At 40.2% G+C, this 18,041-nt stretch overlaps 1 protein-coding gene across 1 annotated transcript; it reads left to right on the top strand.

Moving 5' to 3' along the window:
- The first annotated feature begins 1,407 nt into the window (after positions 1-1,407).
- PPP1R17 (protein phosphatase 1 regulatory subunit 17) lies at positions 1,408-17,448 on the top strand. Its single transcript, XM_025380419.1, has 4 exons — positions 1,408-1,519; positions 4,487-4,639; positions 5,980-6,132; positions 16,216-17,448. The coding sequence occupies exons 1-4, from the start codon at positions 1,438-1,440 to the stop codon at positions 16,293-16,295; spliced, it is 468 nt and encodes a 155-aa protein (XP_025236204.1). The 5' UTR covers positions 1,408-1,437; the 3' UTR covers positions 16,296-17,448.
- Positions 17,449-18,041: the final 593 nt, after the last annotated feature.

The raw sequence follows: 18,041 nt of genomic DNA, 5'->3' as shown, positions 1-18,041 counted from the left end.
TGCTGCCTTGAGACCTCAGCACTCATCCTGAGTGATGTTCCCATGGCCCATCCAAGCTAACAGCGTACTTCCTGATGGTCACAGGGAGTTGACAGTCTCTATACAAAACAATGGTCTGAATTGATTTCTACTGAAGTCACTCAGTACAATCAGTCTGCACAGAGTGACACTAAAAGCCGTGCTCAAGTGATCAGTTAATAGCTCCATCTGCTATCCAGTGATCTCAGCACATAAAGGAAGAGACTCTTCCGCCTTTGCAGAGAAAACCGGTTTATTCCTCAAAAGACAACAGAGTTGAACTCATTTTATGAGCTTGAAACATTAGCACAACTGGCTGTGTGTTCATCTGCATGCTGATTGTCAAGGAATCTCAAAAGAAAAGAATTGGTTGGGTGATTTTAATCTTATTCATTCCTCCCCCACCTCTCTTGCTATGGTAGGACAAGAGTAATAAATTATCTAAAAAGAACTCAAGATACAGAATCTAGCCAGGCTCTAATGAAGATTTTCTATAAATCTCAGCTAATGCATATCTCCTTCAGGCCTGACACATATCCATTCTGGATTTCCACTGCTCCTGGGCAATGGCTATAACTGATAGCTCTGGAAAGTTCAATGAACTTTCCAGGAAAAATGGAGGGTGGGGAGGGAGACAGATTTGTTCTCATGTCTGGAATCCCGAGGGAGAAAATAAAGATCTATCCAAAACCCAGATTTTCTCCTACCATGTTTCTACCACCATCATAATGTGGATGGGAGGTAGTCTCCTTACTTTATACAATAGTTATAGAATGTAATGATAAAACAAAACAAAACAAAACAAAAACCCCACAACAGAAGCCTTATTCAATTCGGGTTCAAAGGACTCATTTTATTTTTAAGAGACTCGGGTGTCTAATGGAAGTCAGCAGGACTGGACCTGGATATAGGCTTAGCTATTTAATAGACATGTGATTAAATTAATTAAACTTTCTGAGCCTCTGTCTCCTCTTCTGTGAAGTAGACATAATCCTACTTTGCAGAACTCAACAGAAAAAACATAGGCAAGGTTTAACCATGATTTTCTGTGACTCTCAGCTAACTCACTTCTCATTCAGACTTGACAATTGCTCATTCTGAAACTCTAAAAGTGTCTCTGAGAGAGGGCAAATATTGGACATTTGATACATGACAATTACCGATAAATCTGTCAGTGTGAGGGTGGGAGGGTTCATTTTATTTTGGCTTAAGTCCCAAGTTTAGAGTTTCTAATAGGGAAGTTTAAGAAGCATACATAAAGAAACAGAATTGAACTGGGAACACAATAGCAAGTGCTCAACAAATATATTTACTTAGTAAATGAATGAATGAATGAATGAATAAACAGAGCCATATTTATTCACTGTTTTTATCCTTCCTTACTGCTGGAGAAGAAATATATCCACCCACCCTCATTTGATGATGTCCACTGAGCAAATGCAGCCACTGGAACTCTCAGAAGACAGACTGGACAAGCTAGACCCTCGTTGCAGCCACTTAGGTAAACAAATGATTGATTGTGAATGTCAGTGATGGAAGTCAGAGCAGAGGTGTCTCAGCCATTAGGTTTGCAGGCAAGTCAGAGAGAGGCCCCCCCTGAAACCTGATAGTCTGTGCCTTCTGGTGACAGCCAACACCAGATGGGCAGGCAAATAGCCATGGGTCTGTGGAGTCTGCCATGTAAATATTAGCTGAAGTACCAGTGAGAAGTTCATTAGAGAGACAGAAAGAGAGAGAGAGGAAATATCGTCCTCTTTTTCTGGGTCTGACAGAGTCCCAGGCATAGCATTTTTGAGGCAATAAATGGAATGCGTCAGTATAGCTTGTTTCCAGTATTTCCTGACACACTTTTACCCCATGTGCGGCGCCAATAAAATATTTCAAATATCTCTCTTTGCCTATCAAGACAGAATTTTAAATAGCCTTTTTCTGCTTTATTGTCAATCTGTTTCCTTTCCAGAACTGACTTTTTGCATAACCTTTGTAATGAAAATACCAGAAACATTTCTGCCTCTACCCATTTCTAAAAATGAGACACTCAGACTTTTGATGGATGGGCCTTTTGCATATTCATAGTCTTTGTCTATGCCTCGCCTGGTTATGACTCCCCCCTCCTCTCCCCTCTCCCCGTTTGCCATCAAGATATTTTATGTTCAAGATTTCTCCAAAAATGGGGAAAAGTGCAATTGAAGTAAAAGTCAAAATTAAAGCAAATGGCTGTGCACTGAGCAGCATCCTGGGGTTGAATTGTCGCCCATGACAGGTTTGTACCTCCAGAGACCCACAGCAGGGCAGTATCCATTCAGAGCAGCATTCATTTATTCAACAGATGACTACGGCATGTAAAATATTGGGGAAAGATTAGCTGTGCTATGTGGCAATAAACTTTTAAAATTGTGTTTGCCGCCGGGCATTAGGATACATAGTCCCAAGAGGCTGGGTTTAATCTTGATACTATAACCTGCCCGCAGTGTACCCCTCAGCTTTTTACTTGGCTTTCTGAGCCTCAGTTTCCTCATCTTCAACATGGAGAAAAGAGTATAACACCCTTGTAGACTTAGCAGGAGAACTCAATGAAATCATATGTTCAGGGATGGTGTACATATTTAACAACTGATAAAGCATAGGCATTGAAAAATCAGAAAAGGGGTAATAAATGAATGAATAACAGAGTTGCATCTAGACCCACCAAAGTTTAACACATTTAATCCTCAACATTTTAAGGAAATTTACCCAAATAATTTTTAAATAAGAAAGAGAGAAGGAAAGAGAGAAATTTACCTGAATACTTTTTAAATAAAAAAGAGGGAAGGAAGAGAAGGAAATGAAGGGGAAGGGAAGGAACTAAAATATCCAATTACTCTTTTAAAATTTCTCCATATTTATTCATATCTGTAGATCTATCCAGACTATATCCAGGCCATAGTTAGAGTTTCCAAAGAAGACAAAAAGCTTCACTGTCTTGTGGCTTCTTTGAATCCTAACAGAATGTTTCCTTATACAAAATATGTTCCAGTTTATTCATTCGAGCACTCATTCAACAAATATTTATTAATTGCTGCTGAAGTGTTAGAAGATAAGGCATCTGTCAGTAAAGAGGTCAGAGAAGACATGCAGAAATAATAACTAGATCATCTTTTAAATATGTTACTTGAACAAAAATGCCGTGAATTTTAAGAAAATGAGAACGAACCTTCAGGACTGGAGTTAGTACAGATAGATTTATGAAGATGGGAAGCTTTCCCCTAAATTTAGAGGAAGGATAGAGGGTGAGCAATGGCCAGAGTGAATATTTTGGGACATCTGAAATATATCAAATGTATCAGATGCTTTACAAACATTAACAAATTTAGCTCTGTCTCTTAACACACACACACATACACACAAACACACACACACACATACACACACTGATTTAATATTAGTATTATCCCCACTCTAAATATTGAGAGAACATTAAAGTTTCTAGAAATGAAGGTCCAAGTTCTCAGAACTAGAAAATGACAAGAGTCCATGTTTGAACTCAGATCAACTTGACCCCACTTAACCATTCAACATCCATTTAATGGAGGGAGAGGCAATTAAGAATAAAATTACAAAAAGACTGTAATCCTTAATCTCCAGAAAGGCTGTGTCTGGAGCAGGGGGTAAACCATTATGGAACAGTGAACCATTGCTGAAACAATGACAGCGAAGCCCAAAACAGAACAACACAAAGGACAGAGGAGTAAGAGGGAGCAGAGGAGAGACTTGAATGGGCAGGGCATGATCAGATTGGATTCATTACCCATAACGACTTCTGATGGACTCGATGTAAAAGCCAGTCTTCAAAGTTCTGGTGGGGTAATGCAGAGGATTGAGAAAAGTAAAGAAATGAGTTAGAAGACAGTAGGATCTTGAGTTAGGATGGGCAAATAGGAGGGTTACAAAGCCAGGAACAGTGAAAAGACAAATATGAAAACTGAGGCCTGGATCACCAGGCGAATGGAGCTGGCACAATGATGAAGTCAAGTGAGAAATTCATTGAGGACCGAGGGAACCTTTCCAAGATCGAGGGAAATTTAGGTTTCGTACTGGCCCTTGGGGTCTCCAAAGACAGCAAGTCTTGAGCAAAAAGAATGGAGGCACGTTCAGCAGAGAGAGCCTATTCTCCCATCAGAAAGTTAACTCAAACCCACTGTGTGGCTTGCTGGACCATATTTTTTAAGTTTTCTTTGCCTCAGTGATCCATCCATTTGAGTTCCCTTAATCTGGAGTTTTACAGAATTCTAGTTTTCGATTTTGTTATACGAATGTATGCAAGGCCAATAAAGTCCTTTGTAGAATAGGCCATAATAAATAAACACTTTTCCTTTTCAGGCCAAATCACCTCTGCACCATCATCAATTATAATTAGGAACCAAACAGTTTGTGACTGGATCCTTAGTCATGTTATATTCTTTATTTCTTTGTATCCTGTCAAAATTAGATGATCTTTCAGACCAGTTCATTAAGGACTGTGATCTCAAAAAGAAGCCTAGAAAGGGAAAAAATGTACAGGCCACCCAGAATGTTGAGTCAGACCAAAAAAAACCAAGGAGGAAAGATACACCGGCGCTGCACATCCCGCCTTTCATACCAGGTAATGGACAAAGTCATCTGCACAGCTCTAAAGGAGAGCCATTTGCAACTAGGTTGCATTGGTCGTACACATTTTTCCTTAAACATTCAGGTATTTTAAAGTAATTTGTGCACTAGCCACCTCTGTATCTCTGTGTTAGTTACAATATAGCAAGCTGCTATAACAGATACATTCTAAAATATTAGGGGCTTAATACAATAAAAGTTTATTTTTTTACCTACCAATAGTGAAATCATGGGGTATGAAGGCAAGCTCTGCTCCAAAGAGTCATTCAGGGAACCAGTCTGATGTGTTTTGACATCATAAACACATGGTGAGCAAAGTCACCACGAGCTTCCACAGTCACGATGAGTACCAACGTCCAGCAGGCATGGGAGGTAGACAGAGTGGAGGACTGGCAGGGAGATTTACATGAACCAGGCCTTCATCAGTCACTAGGCCTCACCTGACAATGAGGAAAGTCGGGAAATGGGTCCAGCTCAATGCTCAAGAGAAAAGCAAAGCAGTCTGGCAAACAGCTAACATGTCTCTGTAACACCCTTGGATGTGATGCATGACATTCTCTTATTCTCAAAAGTTTTGCCTTGCTTTGCTTTCTTTTCTCCCTCCCTCTTGGTCACTAATTTACTGTCATCTCTGTTCACAGCACACCTTGAGGGTTGCAAAGCAAATGAAACATAGATCTTTCTGGGAATGATCTTTCAGTTTTCTAAGAAATAACAGCACATAATAGCTGAAATATGCAGTAAGAAGTGACATCATAAGGAAGTTCTTAAAAAGGACCATTGGGGCTCAGTGTGGGTAGCGAATTGTGGAAAATTTTATGCAAGAGGCTGTTTTTAGAGAGTTACTCAATGACGGAGAAAAATTTCACTGTAGCAAAGAGGTGAGAAAGCAGGAGGGTGGAGGTATCAGGGCATAAGTGTGCAGACACAGTTTGCAGTACATCAAATGAACCTCTCTGACTGAAGAGGATGGGATTTGGAGGCAGAAAAACCTGGGCTCAACTGCTCTCGGACACCTATGAGCTGTAATACCCTGGGCACATTTCTTTGCCTCACTTCCCTCAGCTATGTGATGGTGGCCATAATACTAAATTCCTCAGGGTTTTTGTGAGGCTAAAATAAAATCAAGCATGCGAAACCTTTTGTATGGACAACGTTCCTAGTGGAGCCTCAATAAATACTAATGCTTCTTATTAAAAAGACTTGCTTTATTAAAGTAAGTTTGGAAAGCTATATTGACTGTCTTCACCAGATGTCTATAAATATGCATAGTCCTCATATATTAGGATATATGTATTTGACCCTGTTTCTCTCTGTGTTCCCCTAACCATGCAGGTGTGTTTTCAGAACATTTAATTAAAAGATACGATGTTCAAGAGAGACATCCAAAGGGCAAAATGATTCCTGCTCTTCATAACACTGACCTGGAACAGAAAAAGCCAAGGAGAAAAGACACACCTGCCCTGCACATGTCCCCCTTTGCGGCAGGTAAAAAAGCTGGTGCAGGGCATTTGCAGGGGGTGACAGGGACAGGTCAAGAGCCTTACCATCTGGAGGTCCCCAAGGCCTGGCCATTGTCCTGGCCCAGCAAGCTGCATTGTGCTGAAGTGCTCTGGGGAGAAGCCACACTCACTGCTACCTTTTAGGTTTATCTCCACTAGTAGCTCCCCAGGGGCTGATCTGGGGATGGGAAAGGGTCAGAGCATTACTCATGCCTCAGCAGAGCTGGCTGAATTCACTGAGCCAACGGAATAGAAATGTCAGTGGGTCCTTGAGAAGAGCTGGAATGCCCTCCTCCCAAGGCTTCCACAGATTTTGGGTCTTATGACTGGTTCTCCTGAGATACTTGGACTAATTGGCCAAATCCTCAAAATGAGAGACAGAAAAAGAGATGCAGAAATATGGATAGCTATCTTAATATGTGTCAAATCAAACAAACAAAAAAGAATCATACTGAACTATGAGTACAGCCCCAGTCTGTAAAGGAGCTGCTCTGTGAGATATAGTCCTTGTCCTTGACAAGTGCAAGTTGGGGAATAAGACATGTACATTCATGACTAGAGTATGACTCTGTGTGTGTGTGTGCATTTTATACAGATGGTTGTATTGAGGGAGTGACAGAGGGGAAAATATGCTAATGTTTATTGAGTTTCTACTAAATGTTAGGCACTCAGTTTGTCATGTCTCATGGATTTTTATAAATTAACTAATGTAATAGAGAGGCTATTATCTCGTTTTACAGATTAAGAAACTGAGAGAACTTAATTAACTTACTCATCTGCTTTAAAGTCTTATGTGGATAAAATTGATAGATGATTAATTGGCTAATTGGTTGGATCAAAGATGAGATGACTAGATGGATAAATGAAGAGATAAAATTATGATCAAGATCAAACCCTAAAATGTGGCAGAATTGGGGCTCAAACCCAGGTCTATCTCACCTTCGGGCAGTTTTTCACTGATCTGCACTGTAGTTTGGAATTTTAGCATTATAGGAATAGAAGAAACACTCTGGGGAGAAGATAAAATTTGGCTGTTGTTATAAAACTATTTCCCCACTGTTTCATTTAATAAAGAAAAAAATTGAAAAAACAGCTCAGAAGAAGACATCACGACAAAAACAGTCAGGGGCTTGAGATCCCCAGCTACATTAGAGGCTCTGGTTCTATGCTCAATGGGATTTGTGTTCTCTGCACTTCTGTCCTTGTTCCTCCACCTCTTCTTCTCTTCCCACATCCATTTACCTCTATCCATCCCTTCGTGTTCACCACTTACCTGTATACCAAGATGAATGGTGGGTTTATGACCCCACCTAGTCATGCCAGGGACAACTCTCTCTCTATCTCTTTCACACACACACATTTCTACGTACCAGCTTTTCTAAACACTGACTACAGGCAAGCTTCTGAGATCATGCACATGTGCTAAAAGTACAAGGAGTTTAGGACATGCAGAAGTCTAATCTTCAAACTGTCTTCTTTCTTTTAACAAATATTTACTGAGTACTTGTCATGTCCTGGGCTCTGTTCTAGGCAGTGGTACTGGAAGAAAATCAATAACCATATAGATAAATACGTAATAGAAAGTCTTCTAGGAATAAATGCTGTGAAGAAAATAAAGTTAGTTAGATGAAGAATGGGAGATAGAAATTGCTTCTTTAGATTTCCAAGGTGCACAGAGAAACCTTTTCTGAAGAAGGGATATTTAAGCAGAGACCTCAGGAAAATGTGGGTGTGCCGTGGGGGTAACTGAGCAGAGTATTTGAGACAGGAAAGATAAATCCAAGAGTCCTAAGGCAGTGATGTCTTTGGCTTTTGCTCAGTCAATGTTTATTGAGTGTCTACTGTGTGCCAGGCATAGCTGAAGTACTGGGCATACACTGGAAAACAAACCCCAAAGATAAAGTCCTTGCTCTCATGGTGTTTATATACTAGGTGGGAGAGATAATTAATTATTTGGTGCTAAAGCAGGAAAAAGAGGTTTCTCTAAAACTCACAGTCAGGCAAATTGGACACCAGAAGATGACTCGCTCAGAAAGAGGAAAGGTTTTGAGGTCTGCCTTCATTATTTCCCTGGGCAGGATCTGTTGGCCCTCAGTAACATCCTGCATCAGTCATTACCTCATTCAACACTGAGTCAACTGTGATGGCCCATCACAGCTCTCTTACCTCACTGGGACATGAAGGATAAAGCTGTTCCTGTTTTCTAACAGAGAGGGGAGCAAGCCAGCACGGTTTCCCAGTGAAAGGGCCTTCACAGATGATTTTTTGGCAGTATTCTGTCTTCTTTCAGAGCAGTTTTAATATGGGTCAAGGGGTCCAGAGATCTTGGAATAACTGATTTAAGAATAATACACAACAGTCACAGTTTGTTAAGTCTGACTGTTTCCCAAGGGGAGAAGGAATTGTTACAGGGTGATATTTCCATACTAGAGGTTTGCAGTGTTAATTAAATATAGGCCTACCTCATTCCATTTTTCTTCACTTTTTTGTGCTTTTCAGATTTTGATTTTTTTTTTTTAACAAAATTGGATGTTTGTGGTAACCCTGCATCTAGCAGGTCTATTTTTCCAGCAGCAAGCACCATTTTTTCAATAGCACATGTTAACTTCATGTCTCTGTATTGCATTTTAGTAATTCTTGCACTGTTTAGAATTTTATTATTATTATTATTATTATTATTATTATTATCATCATATCTTTTAAGGTGATCTGTGATCAGTGATGCTTGATGTTACTATTGTAATTGTTCTGGGGTGCCACAAACCTTGCCTATATAAGACTGTGAACTTAATCTATAAGTGGTGTATGTATTCTGTCTGCTCCACTGACAAACCATTCCCCCATATCTCTCCCTCTCCCCTGGCTTCCCTATTCCATGAGACACAAAGATATTGAAATAAGGCAAATCAATAACCCCACAGGGGCCCTTAAGTGTTCAACTGAAAGGAAGAGTTGCACGTCTCTCACTTTAAATCAAAAGCTAGAAATGATTAAGCTTAGTGAGAAAGGCGTGTTGAAAGCCAAGGCAGGCTGAAAATTAGGTCTCCTGTACCAACCAGTTAGCCAAGAGCCAAGTTGTAAATGCAAAGGAAAAGTTCTTGAAGGAAATTAAAAGTTCTACTCCAGTGAACACAGGAACGATAAGAAAGTAAAACATCCTTATTGCTGATATGGGGAAAGTTTCAGTGGTCTGGATAGATCACACCAGCCACAACCCTTCCTTAAGCCAAAGCCTAATCCAGAACAAGGTCCTAACTCTCTTTAATTATATGAAGGTTGAGAGAGGGGAGGAAGCTAACAGAGAAGAAAAGTTGGAAAGTAGCAGAATTTGATTCGATATTTAACGGAAGAAGCCATCTCCCATAAAAGTGCAAAGTGAAGCAACAAATGCTGATGTAGAAACTGCAGGAAGTGATACAGAAAATCTAGCTAAGATAATTGGTGAGAGTGGCTACACTAAATAATAGTTTCTTAATGTAGATGAAATAGCCTTCTATTGGAACAAGATGCCATCTAGGCCATTCTTAGCTGGAAAGGAGATGTCAATGCCTGGCTTCAAAGCTTCAAAGGACAGGCCAACTCTCTTGTTAGGGGATAATGCCCTGGTGACTTTAAGTTGCAGCCAATGCTCATTTACTATTCTGAAAATCCTAGGGCCCTTATGAATTATGTTAAATTGAGTCTGCGTGTGTTCTGTAAATGGAACTACAAAGCCTGGATAAAGGCATACATGTTTACAGCATAATTTACTGAATAATTTAAGCCTACTGTTGAGACCTACTGCTCCAAAAAAAAGACCCCTTTCAAATTATTACTGCTCATTAACAATGTACGTCATCACCCAAAAGCTCTGATGGAGGCACACAAGGAGATTAATGTTGTTTTCATGCCTGCTAATGTAGCATCTGTACTGGAGCCCTTGGATCGAGGAATTACTTCAACTTGCAAGTCTTGTTATTTAAGAAACACATGTTTTGCAAATGTAGAGCTGCTATAGATAGTGATCCTTCTGATGGATCTGGACAAAGTAAATTGAAAACCTTCTGGAAACAATTTGGTATTCTAGATGCCATTAAGAACATTTGTGACTCAAGGGAGGAGGTCAAAATATCAAAATTATCAGGAATTTGGAAGAAGTTGATTTCAACCTTTATGAATGAGTTTGAGAGGTTCAAGACTTCAGTGGAGGAAGTAACTGCAAAAGAAATAGCAAGAGAATTAGAATTAGAAGTGGGGCCTGAAGATATGACTGAATTGCTGCAATCTAATGATAAAACTTGAATGGATGAGGAGTTGCTTCTGAGAGATGAGCAAAGAAAGTGGTTTCTTGAGATGAAATCTACTACTGGTGAAGATGCTATGAACATTGTTGAAATGACAACAAAGGGTTTAGAATATTATATAAACTTAGTTTATAAAGTAGCAGCAGGGTTTGAAAGGATTGACTCGATTTTGAAAAAAGTTCTGCTGTGAGTAAAATGTTCTCAAGCAGCATCACATACTAGAGCAGAATCTACTTTGAAAGGAAGAGTCCATCAATGCAGAAAACTTCACTGTCATCTTAAGAGATTGCCACAGCCACCTAACCTTCAGCAACCACCTCTCTGATCAGTCAGCAGCCGTCAACATTGAGGCAAGCCTCTCTAAGACTCAGTGAAGACTCAGATAATCATTAGCATTTTTTAGCAAAAAAGTATTTTTAAATTAAGCTACGTTCATTATTTTTAAAGACATAATGCTATTTCACAGTTAGTAGGCTACAGTATAATGTAAGCCTAACTTTTATGTGCACTGGGAAACCAAAACATTTGTATGGCTCTCTTTATTGTGATATTTGCTTCCTTGCAGTGATCTGGAAGAACCTGCAACATCTCTGAGGTATGCCTGTAATAAAATTTTTTAGAAGTCCTGAAAAAGGAATCACTTTGACTTTGTATAACCCAGATCTGATCTATTTTTCATAGAACTTGTTTTGGTACTACCTATTAGTTTTACTAGTCTAGTCATTCCATAGATTATGCTATGATATGGGAAATTCTGCCTTAGAATTGTGATATGGCTTAAATCAACTTTTCACCTTTTTTTTTTTTTTTCTCTACCAATAGATTGTTGTTTCCAAATAAGATGAGAAGAAAATAGAAGCATAGGCAGGGTCACATGTTTTCAGACTTGCTAGGAAGCAGCAGAGCTAGGCAGGGTGGTACAGAGCATGAGTAATGGAGAAATGGCCCAAGGACCAGGGGAAGCTCTGAACCTCCCTCATCTGTGTTTCTCATAGGTTAAGTGCATTCCTACCTAGGTGAATCCTCTAATCCATCACGTTTTCCCTCAGGCTCTGCCTCTGTCCAGGTCCCAACTACCTTTCAATAATCATCCAGCTCAAAGCCTCTGCTATCAGACTCCTTCAGGTCCAAAATGACTGTTTTCTATTCTTAACTAACTCTCTATTAGTCACGGCATGCAAATACACAAAACTTTGTCATCTCATTTAGTATTATCTTTATTCTTCTTGTTGCCTGTATTGTCGCTGCTGCTTAAATTGACTTACATCAACAACTTGCATGATGAATTCATGAGGACTGGCTGTGACTGCCTTATGTTTCTGGTATTGATCTTCATATCTAGTCCAATCACTTCTACATAGCAATACTCACTACATATATGCTGGTTTGATATTTTATCTGGCAATCACAATTTTGCAATACCTAATGGAGACTGATTATTTTCTGTTCATGCTTGTATCTGTTTTTATTGAAGACCTTCTAGGAGAAGACTTGCTAGAGAAACAAAAATATTTACGGGCAGGGAGTCATCCTAGTATACAAAATTGAACATGGGCTTTGGATTCACAAAGGTCTAGGTTTCATCCCTGGTTCTACTCCATACTAGCTTTGTGACCCTGGACAATTAACATAAACTGTAAAACTTTCTTCATTTTGCCCATAAATCTAAAAGGGGACCATAAATATGTCTCCCAGCATTGTTAACACAATTAAATAAAGTACATAAACCACTTGGCAGAGTTCTTGGCTATCAAAAACTCTCAACAAATGTTAGTTCCTTCCACTCTCTATTCAATCTTATATTCTGTGAGATAAATCAAACCATTTCTGAAGGTGAGAATTGTCTAAGCCACAGCATTTTACTTCTCTGTATAAACCTGCTGATTCAAGGAACTTCCTAATGGGTTGAGCTCATTTACCTGACATGAGAGCTGCCTACATCCCAATATCTACATCCTAAGAGAGTAGCTTCTCTATTGAATCAAAAATATTTATCAAACAACACAGAGTAAACAAGAGTTGGGGGTGGGGACGGGGAGAGGCTGTATAGCCATAGCCTCTGTACACATTATGGAATTCCTTGAATCAGCAAATCTCTATATCATAAGTAAGTGCAATTACAGATATTGTGTGATTCTATATTTCATTAGCATATTAGCTGAAGTACTTTATTTTTGAAGCACCTTTTAGTAGCTAAAGATTTGGCAGTAATCGAAATGGTAGTTAAGCTGATAAGGATAGAGCCTTCGGCAGATGTTCAGAAGGACTCACATTGGTTCTAATAAGGGTGTTGAGAGAAACTCACAGACAAATACACTCTGGAGACATCTCTCATTAGCCCTTGGCAAGTGAAAACTGGACAAGGATCCAGTCTCTCTTCTAAATCTCTTGCTAACTACCTTCACTCCCCTTAGTTAATGAGCTTACTTGACAGGTTCCAACTGCAAGCACAGCCCTTCAAAGGGGTCATCTCAAGCTTCTCTGCCAGACTCAGGCTTGCTCCCAGCTTGGCCTATGGTTGCCAGGGGCCCTCATCTCAGTGACTGCATGGCAGAGAGCATTGGTTCTGACTAGTCAGATCTGGGTAACCAAGGCCTGCTTCAGAGTGAAAGAAGTGTTATTAGAGGTTTGTCGCAAATGGAACCATGAAAAAGGCATAATGAGGCTGGAAGCATTGAAGAGAATCCTCCTAGAAAATTGTCCATGAGCTGTGGACATTTGGGCAGTTTGGGACATCGAAGATCAAAATCCTGCACTTCTACACGAGAAAGGGACCAGGATGTCCATTGAAAGTGATACGTCTTCTGTCTTGCTGGGAATAGAACATTCTGTCTAGTGTGACTTATCAGAGGAGGTGGTGTCCTAGCCCTGGCTCCCTGAGACCATAATGTAATGTGCATGAACTATTTTAGCTGGTGCTCTGGGTGGGATTGTGCTCTAAAACAGCTTGCTGCAAAGCTGATTGGCCCTTGGAGACTTCGGACTGGCAGCCTTGGTCTTAAAACCCACTAAGCTCTTACAAGCAGCCAAGTTCCCTAAACTCTTCTGTATAGAGAGAGGATGAAGGGAAGGAAATGACATTTGCTAAATCCCTACTGTATTTTAAGTCTTGTGCCAGATGTTAGCATATCCTTAGAGAATCTCATGGTTCAATAGGGGAGAAGGATGTATTGGCCAGTGATTCCTACAATGTGAAATATGCTGTAACAGAGGTTCATGTATGATGTGACTACAGCCACAATGTGGGCCTAAGTCTATCTGGGGACATCACACATTGTGGAATATACAAATTACTTGTTCTCCAATTTTATGGGTGAATAAACTGAGGCTCAGATAGGTTAAGTGAGTGCTCAAGGCTTAATGATCACCAAAGGCAAAGCTTTCTGGTTTCAGGATCTGCATATTCCTTTAATGGTGCACCTCTGCTTCCCCTGAAAGCATGAGGGTCAGAAGGAGGTTAAACCAGACCAGTGCTTCCCAAACCCAGTCCATCTTCATGTCACCAAAGCATCAAGAACAAGAACGCAGTGGTGACATGTAGATACTCCTGATTTAAGGCTCATCCTAAGCAATGATATCTAAGAAATCAAGATTTCTATGAGCTACCATATATTTTTTCATTATAAGACATTAAAATTAATTCTTAACTATATTAATATAAAATACTGGTTCACCCTCTACTTGAAATTATCTCCTGTGCTCCTGTGGACAGCCCAGCCTACTTTGGGAAGGGCTGGCTGTGATGATTTAACAGGCTTTTCTTATTCCTGAAATAGCAGGAACTTTTTGGGGAGTCAGCAAGGAGCAGATTCTCGTATGATTAAGTTTCCAGGGTACCAAAAGTAACTAGAAAGTTGATCTGCATTTGGGAACTTAAAGGCTCTTGCCCACTTTGAATCACTCGATTTTGGCTTAATGTGAAGAGATATCAAAGAAGGAAGGATGGAAAAATGTGGGGCTCGGCATAGCTAACTCTATGTTCTCCTGCCATGCTAGCCTTAATTCCAAACAGAAATCCAAATCTCTGTGCAGCTGGTGTACGAGAAATATCTCCCACTGTGTTTCATAAGTGATTTATGCAAAAGCTGTGGTTTCAGCCAGACTCTTGAAATTGTTTTTCTCCTCCAATAAATACCAGCTAATTGGTAAAGAACCCATGTGAACAAACTAGGAACTGAAACAAATGAATAGTCATTAAGATCAACACATAGTTTTCATTAATTTGCTGCTGTTGAATGGAGTCCAGTGTGGTAGAGAGGCCTCTTGTGGTGCACAGCTTCTCCTTCTCAAGTGTAGATCTTTATAAAATGCTTCATGAACTGGAAGGCCTCTCATTATGAAAAGAAGGAAGGAGGCAGTGCGAGGCAGTGGTGGGGAAGCTGGCTGGAGTGGGATGATGGGGACCATGGAGGACTGGCCTTCCATCACAGCTTTTTGACCTTTCATTAAATGACCTTACTTTCTACTTCACAGGATGAGCAGAACCATGTGACCCTTATTGGCTGGTCCTTTCTGGGGTAATCAGTCCAGAAAATTGTGCTCAGACTTCCGAATTTCAGAGACCAGTAATTTTTTTTTTTTTTTTTTTGAGACGGAGTCTTGCCCTGTTGCCCAGGCTAGAGTACAGTGGGTATAATCTTGGCACACTGCAATCTCTGTCTCTGGGTTCAAGGGATTCTTCTGCCTCAGCCTCATGAGTAGCTGGGATTACAGGCACCCGCCACCATGCCTGGCTAATTTTTGTGTTTTTCCTAGAGATGGGGTTTCACCATGTTGACCAGGCTGCTGTCTAACTCCTGACCTCAGGTGATCCACCCACCTCGGCCTCTCAAAGTGCTGGGATTATAGGCATGAGCCACCATGCCTGGCCCAGTACATTTTTTAAACAAAATACTGTGGAGCCCAACATAGGAACAGCAACTTTTTATTTTGCTTTATAAGGCTGCATTTTAAAAACCTTCTAACATCTCTAAAATTTCATAAAACAAAGGATATTTTAATCCCCAAAAGAAGAAAAAATAATCTCAAAATAAAGAACAGCTTTTAAAAGTGTAGGCATACAGCCATATGAAAAGCTCAGTACACTTTCCTTATTTTCTCATTTTGCTCCAAACCATGTGAACGTCATCACCTCCTGGTACAGTACTGACATTTGGAAATGGCATGTCCAGAGCCTGAGCTCAATATTTCCCTGGATGTAAAATGCTTTTAAGTTTGACTTCTTGAGGCTTACCAGTTCTTTTCGAAAGGTAAATAAACGAGCAAATATTAAAGGGAAAGGAAAAGCCGACATTTAGTTGCTCTATAAGATATTGTTTAGTTGCACAATAAGATATTGTGACATATATCTTATTTAATTGTCACAATAATCCTTTATAATAATTGTTACTGTCCTCATTTTATATTGAGAAGACTTAGATGTGAATGTGTTTTCTGGCCCGACACAGATTAAGTGAGTGATAGAACTGTGAGTGCAAAGCAATTGGTTACTTTCCATCCCTCCACGCTGCAAGCTTAGGAGCAGAACTTAGAGAAGAAGATGAAGGCTGCCTCTGACTTCCAGGTGGTGCATCCCTTTGTAACCAGAATAGTGTCCTCATTGAGCACCTCTGGGAAGGCCAGATAAAGCCACCCCGCTCCCTCTCTGGGTTGGCACTTTTAGCAGCTAGCCTTGTAGACACTAAGGTTTCTGGGTTGCCATGCTCCTTTGTACTGTGTCTATCAGCAAGGTTGCCTAATGTTTTAATTAGAGACACTTAATTGCAGGTCTGTGCTTTGTTTTGCAGGTGTGACATTGCTCAGGGACGAGAGACCCAAAGCAATCGTGGAAGATGATGAAAAGGATGGTGACAAGGTAGCTATTTAAAGATAGTTCCCCTGAGACCACTTGTAAATAGGTTAGATTGGTTCCCTATGGTGACCTAGAGAAAAAATAGACTTGTTTCTGCTCTCGTTTTTGTCATCGTCTGACTTTAAGACTCAGACACCTTCTCCCAAGGAGATGTATGCCATCAAATTGCCAGTCACCTCTTTGTCTCTGTCTTCTTTCTGAGTATGGTTTCTATTCTGTGTTTTGAATTTTTATTCTCTAATGCAATGGAAAAGAAACAGATCATCCTAAATGAGGAGGTAACAGGGAAAGCACTGGGGTTCAGTTTCTGCATCTTCTGGATCAATTCACGGAGGAAAGATTGTGGATTACGTGGGCTCCTTCTTGGTTTTTGCTACTGAGCAGGACTTGACCAGTCCTGTGGGGTTCCCTGTTGCCAGTTAGATGAAAATGTTTGGACTCTAACTCACTGATTGCTTTGGAGAAAAAGGTCTTTTATTTCTCCTGTCCTATCTTAAGGGTCCAAATGTCTCTGGTGAAGTTCCTAAGACCCTTGTCCCAGATACTCTAAATATGACTGTATGAGCTGGGGGGGTCAACCCAGCCCACCATGCCTTGGCTGAAGATCCCAGAGGCAGAGAGTGCTGGTCTGTCTGGGAAGCTTAGCAATGCATCTTCAAATTTATTTTTGTTTTTAAAAATATTTCTTAAACATGCTGTCCCAACATTTGTGAGTTGTGTCACAAGTAAGTAATTATCAATGGTAGATAAAATATCAATGATTGTGATGAATTTACTTAAAAAAAATAAAGTCAGTAAAAGCCATTGTGTTATTTTTAGCATTCTCACTTATTTAGACTTCAATACACTTTCCTGGATGAGAGGGGAGAGTGTGGTGTTAGCTAGTGAGCAGCGGAGGTCTGTATATTGTCCTTGCCCCAGCGTGCGATCTGTGGATGCCCACAGGAAGGCATACAGGTCTCATCCACCAGGCAATAGACAGGAGAGAGGTGAGAACTATTCTTAGAAGGAGGAAAAATAGATACGCAAATTGTCACAACTAAGAGTGATAATTTGGTCGCTCTGTATGTATGCTGGTTCCAGCTGTTTAATCCCTTCCGTCTTTCTGTTCTCACAAAGATGGAAAAGATGCAGGAGCTTGCGGGAAATAAAGCTACATCTATCCACATCTCTGTCCTGGTGCATTTCTCCTAAAAATACCCAGTTTACTCACAGTTATAAAGAGCAGAGGTTGCAAAAGAGACTCACAAAGTTTTGCTTTTTTTTTTTTTTTTTTGGTCTGCAGCGATTTTAAAATGTTTGTATTTGCTGTTAATATTTAACGATCCAGTCAGGAAAAGTGATGCAAAATTCTGGATTTCCAGATTCTCTTGGAAAAATATCTCAAGACCTGTCAATTTTGGGCCTGATTAGAATCATGGCAGCATCAGTTGGAACTGATTACTGGATGCCAATTTTAGAAGGAGCGTGCATTCTTGTTTGCCATATGCCCCACCTGGAGTATATCATTCATTGACTCCAGTTTGGAGTCCCCTTAGCGAAGACACATATTGTGATCCTAATGATCTCACCTTTTTTATTCCAGCACTCTATGCTTCATTCCCACTTCTGAGGCCCCAACCCCAGCTTTGGGTAGAGGGGAATAAAATTGTGGCTGGGGTGTTGGTTGAAGCATAATTGGTGAAGGAGGGCACCATAAAGTGTTTACAAAACCAAAAGCAATTACAGGTCTATGGATAAGAGGATAGTATAATCACCAGC

This window comes from Theropithecus gelada, chromosome 3, assembly GCF_003255815.1.
Source record: "Theropithecus gelada isolate Dixy chromosome 3, Tgel_1.0, whole genome shotgun sequence".
Lineage (NCBI taxonomy): Eukaryota > Metazoa > Chordata > Mammalia > Primates > Cercopithecidae > Theropithecus > Theropithecus gelada.
Note: the sequence above shows the minus strand (reverse complement) of the source record. Positions and strands in the feature narration are given on the sequence as shown.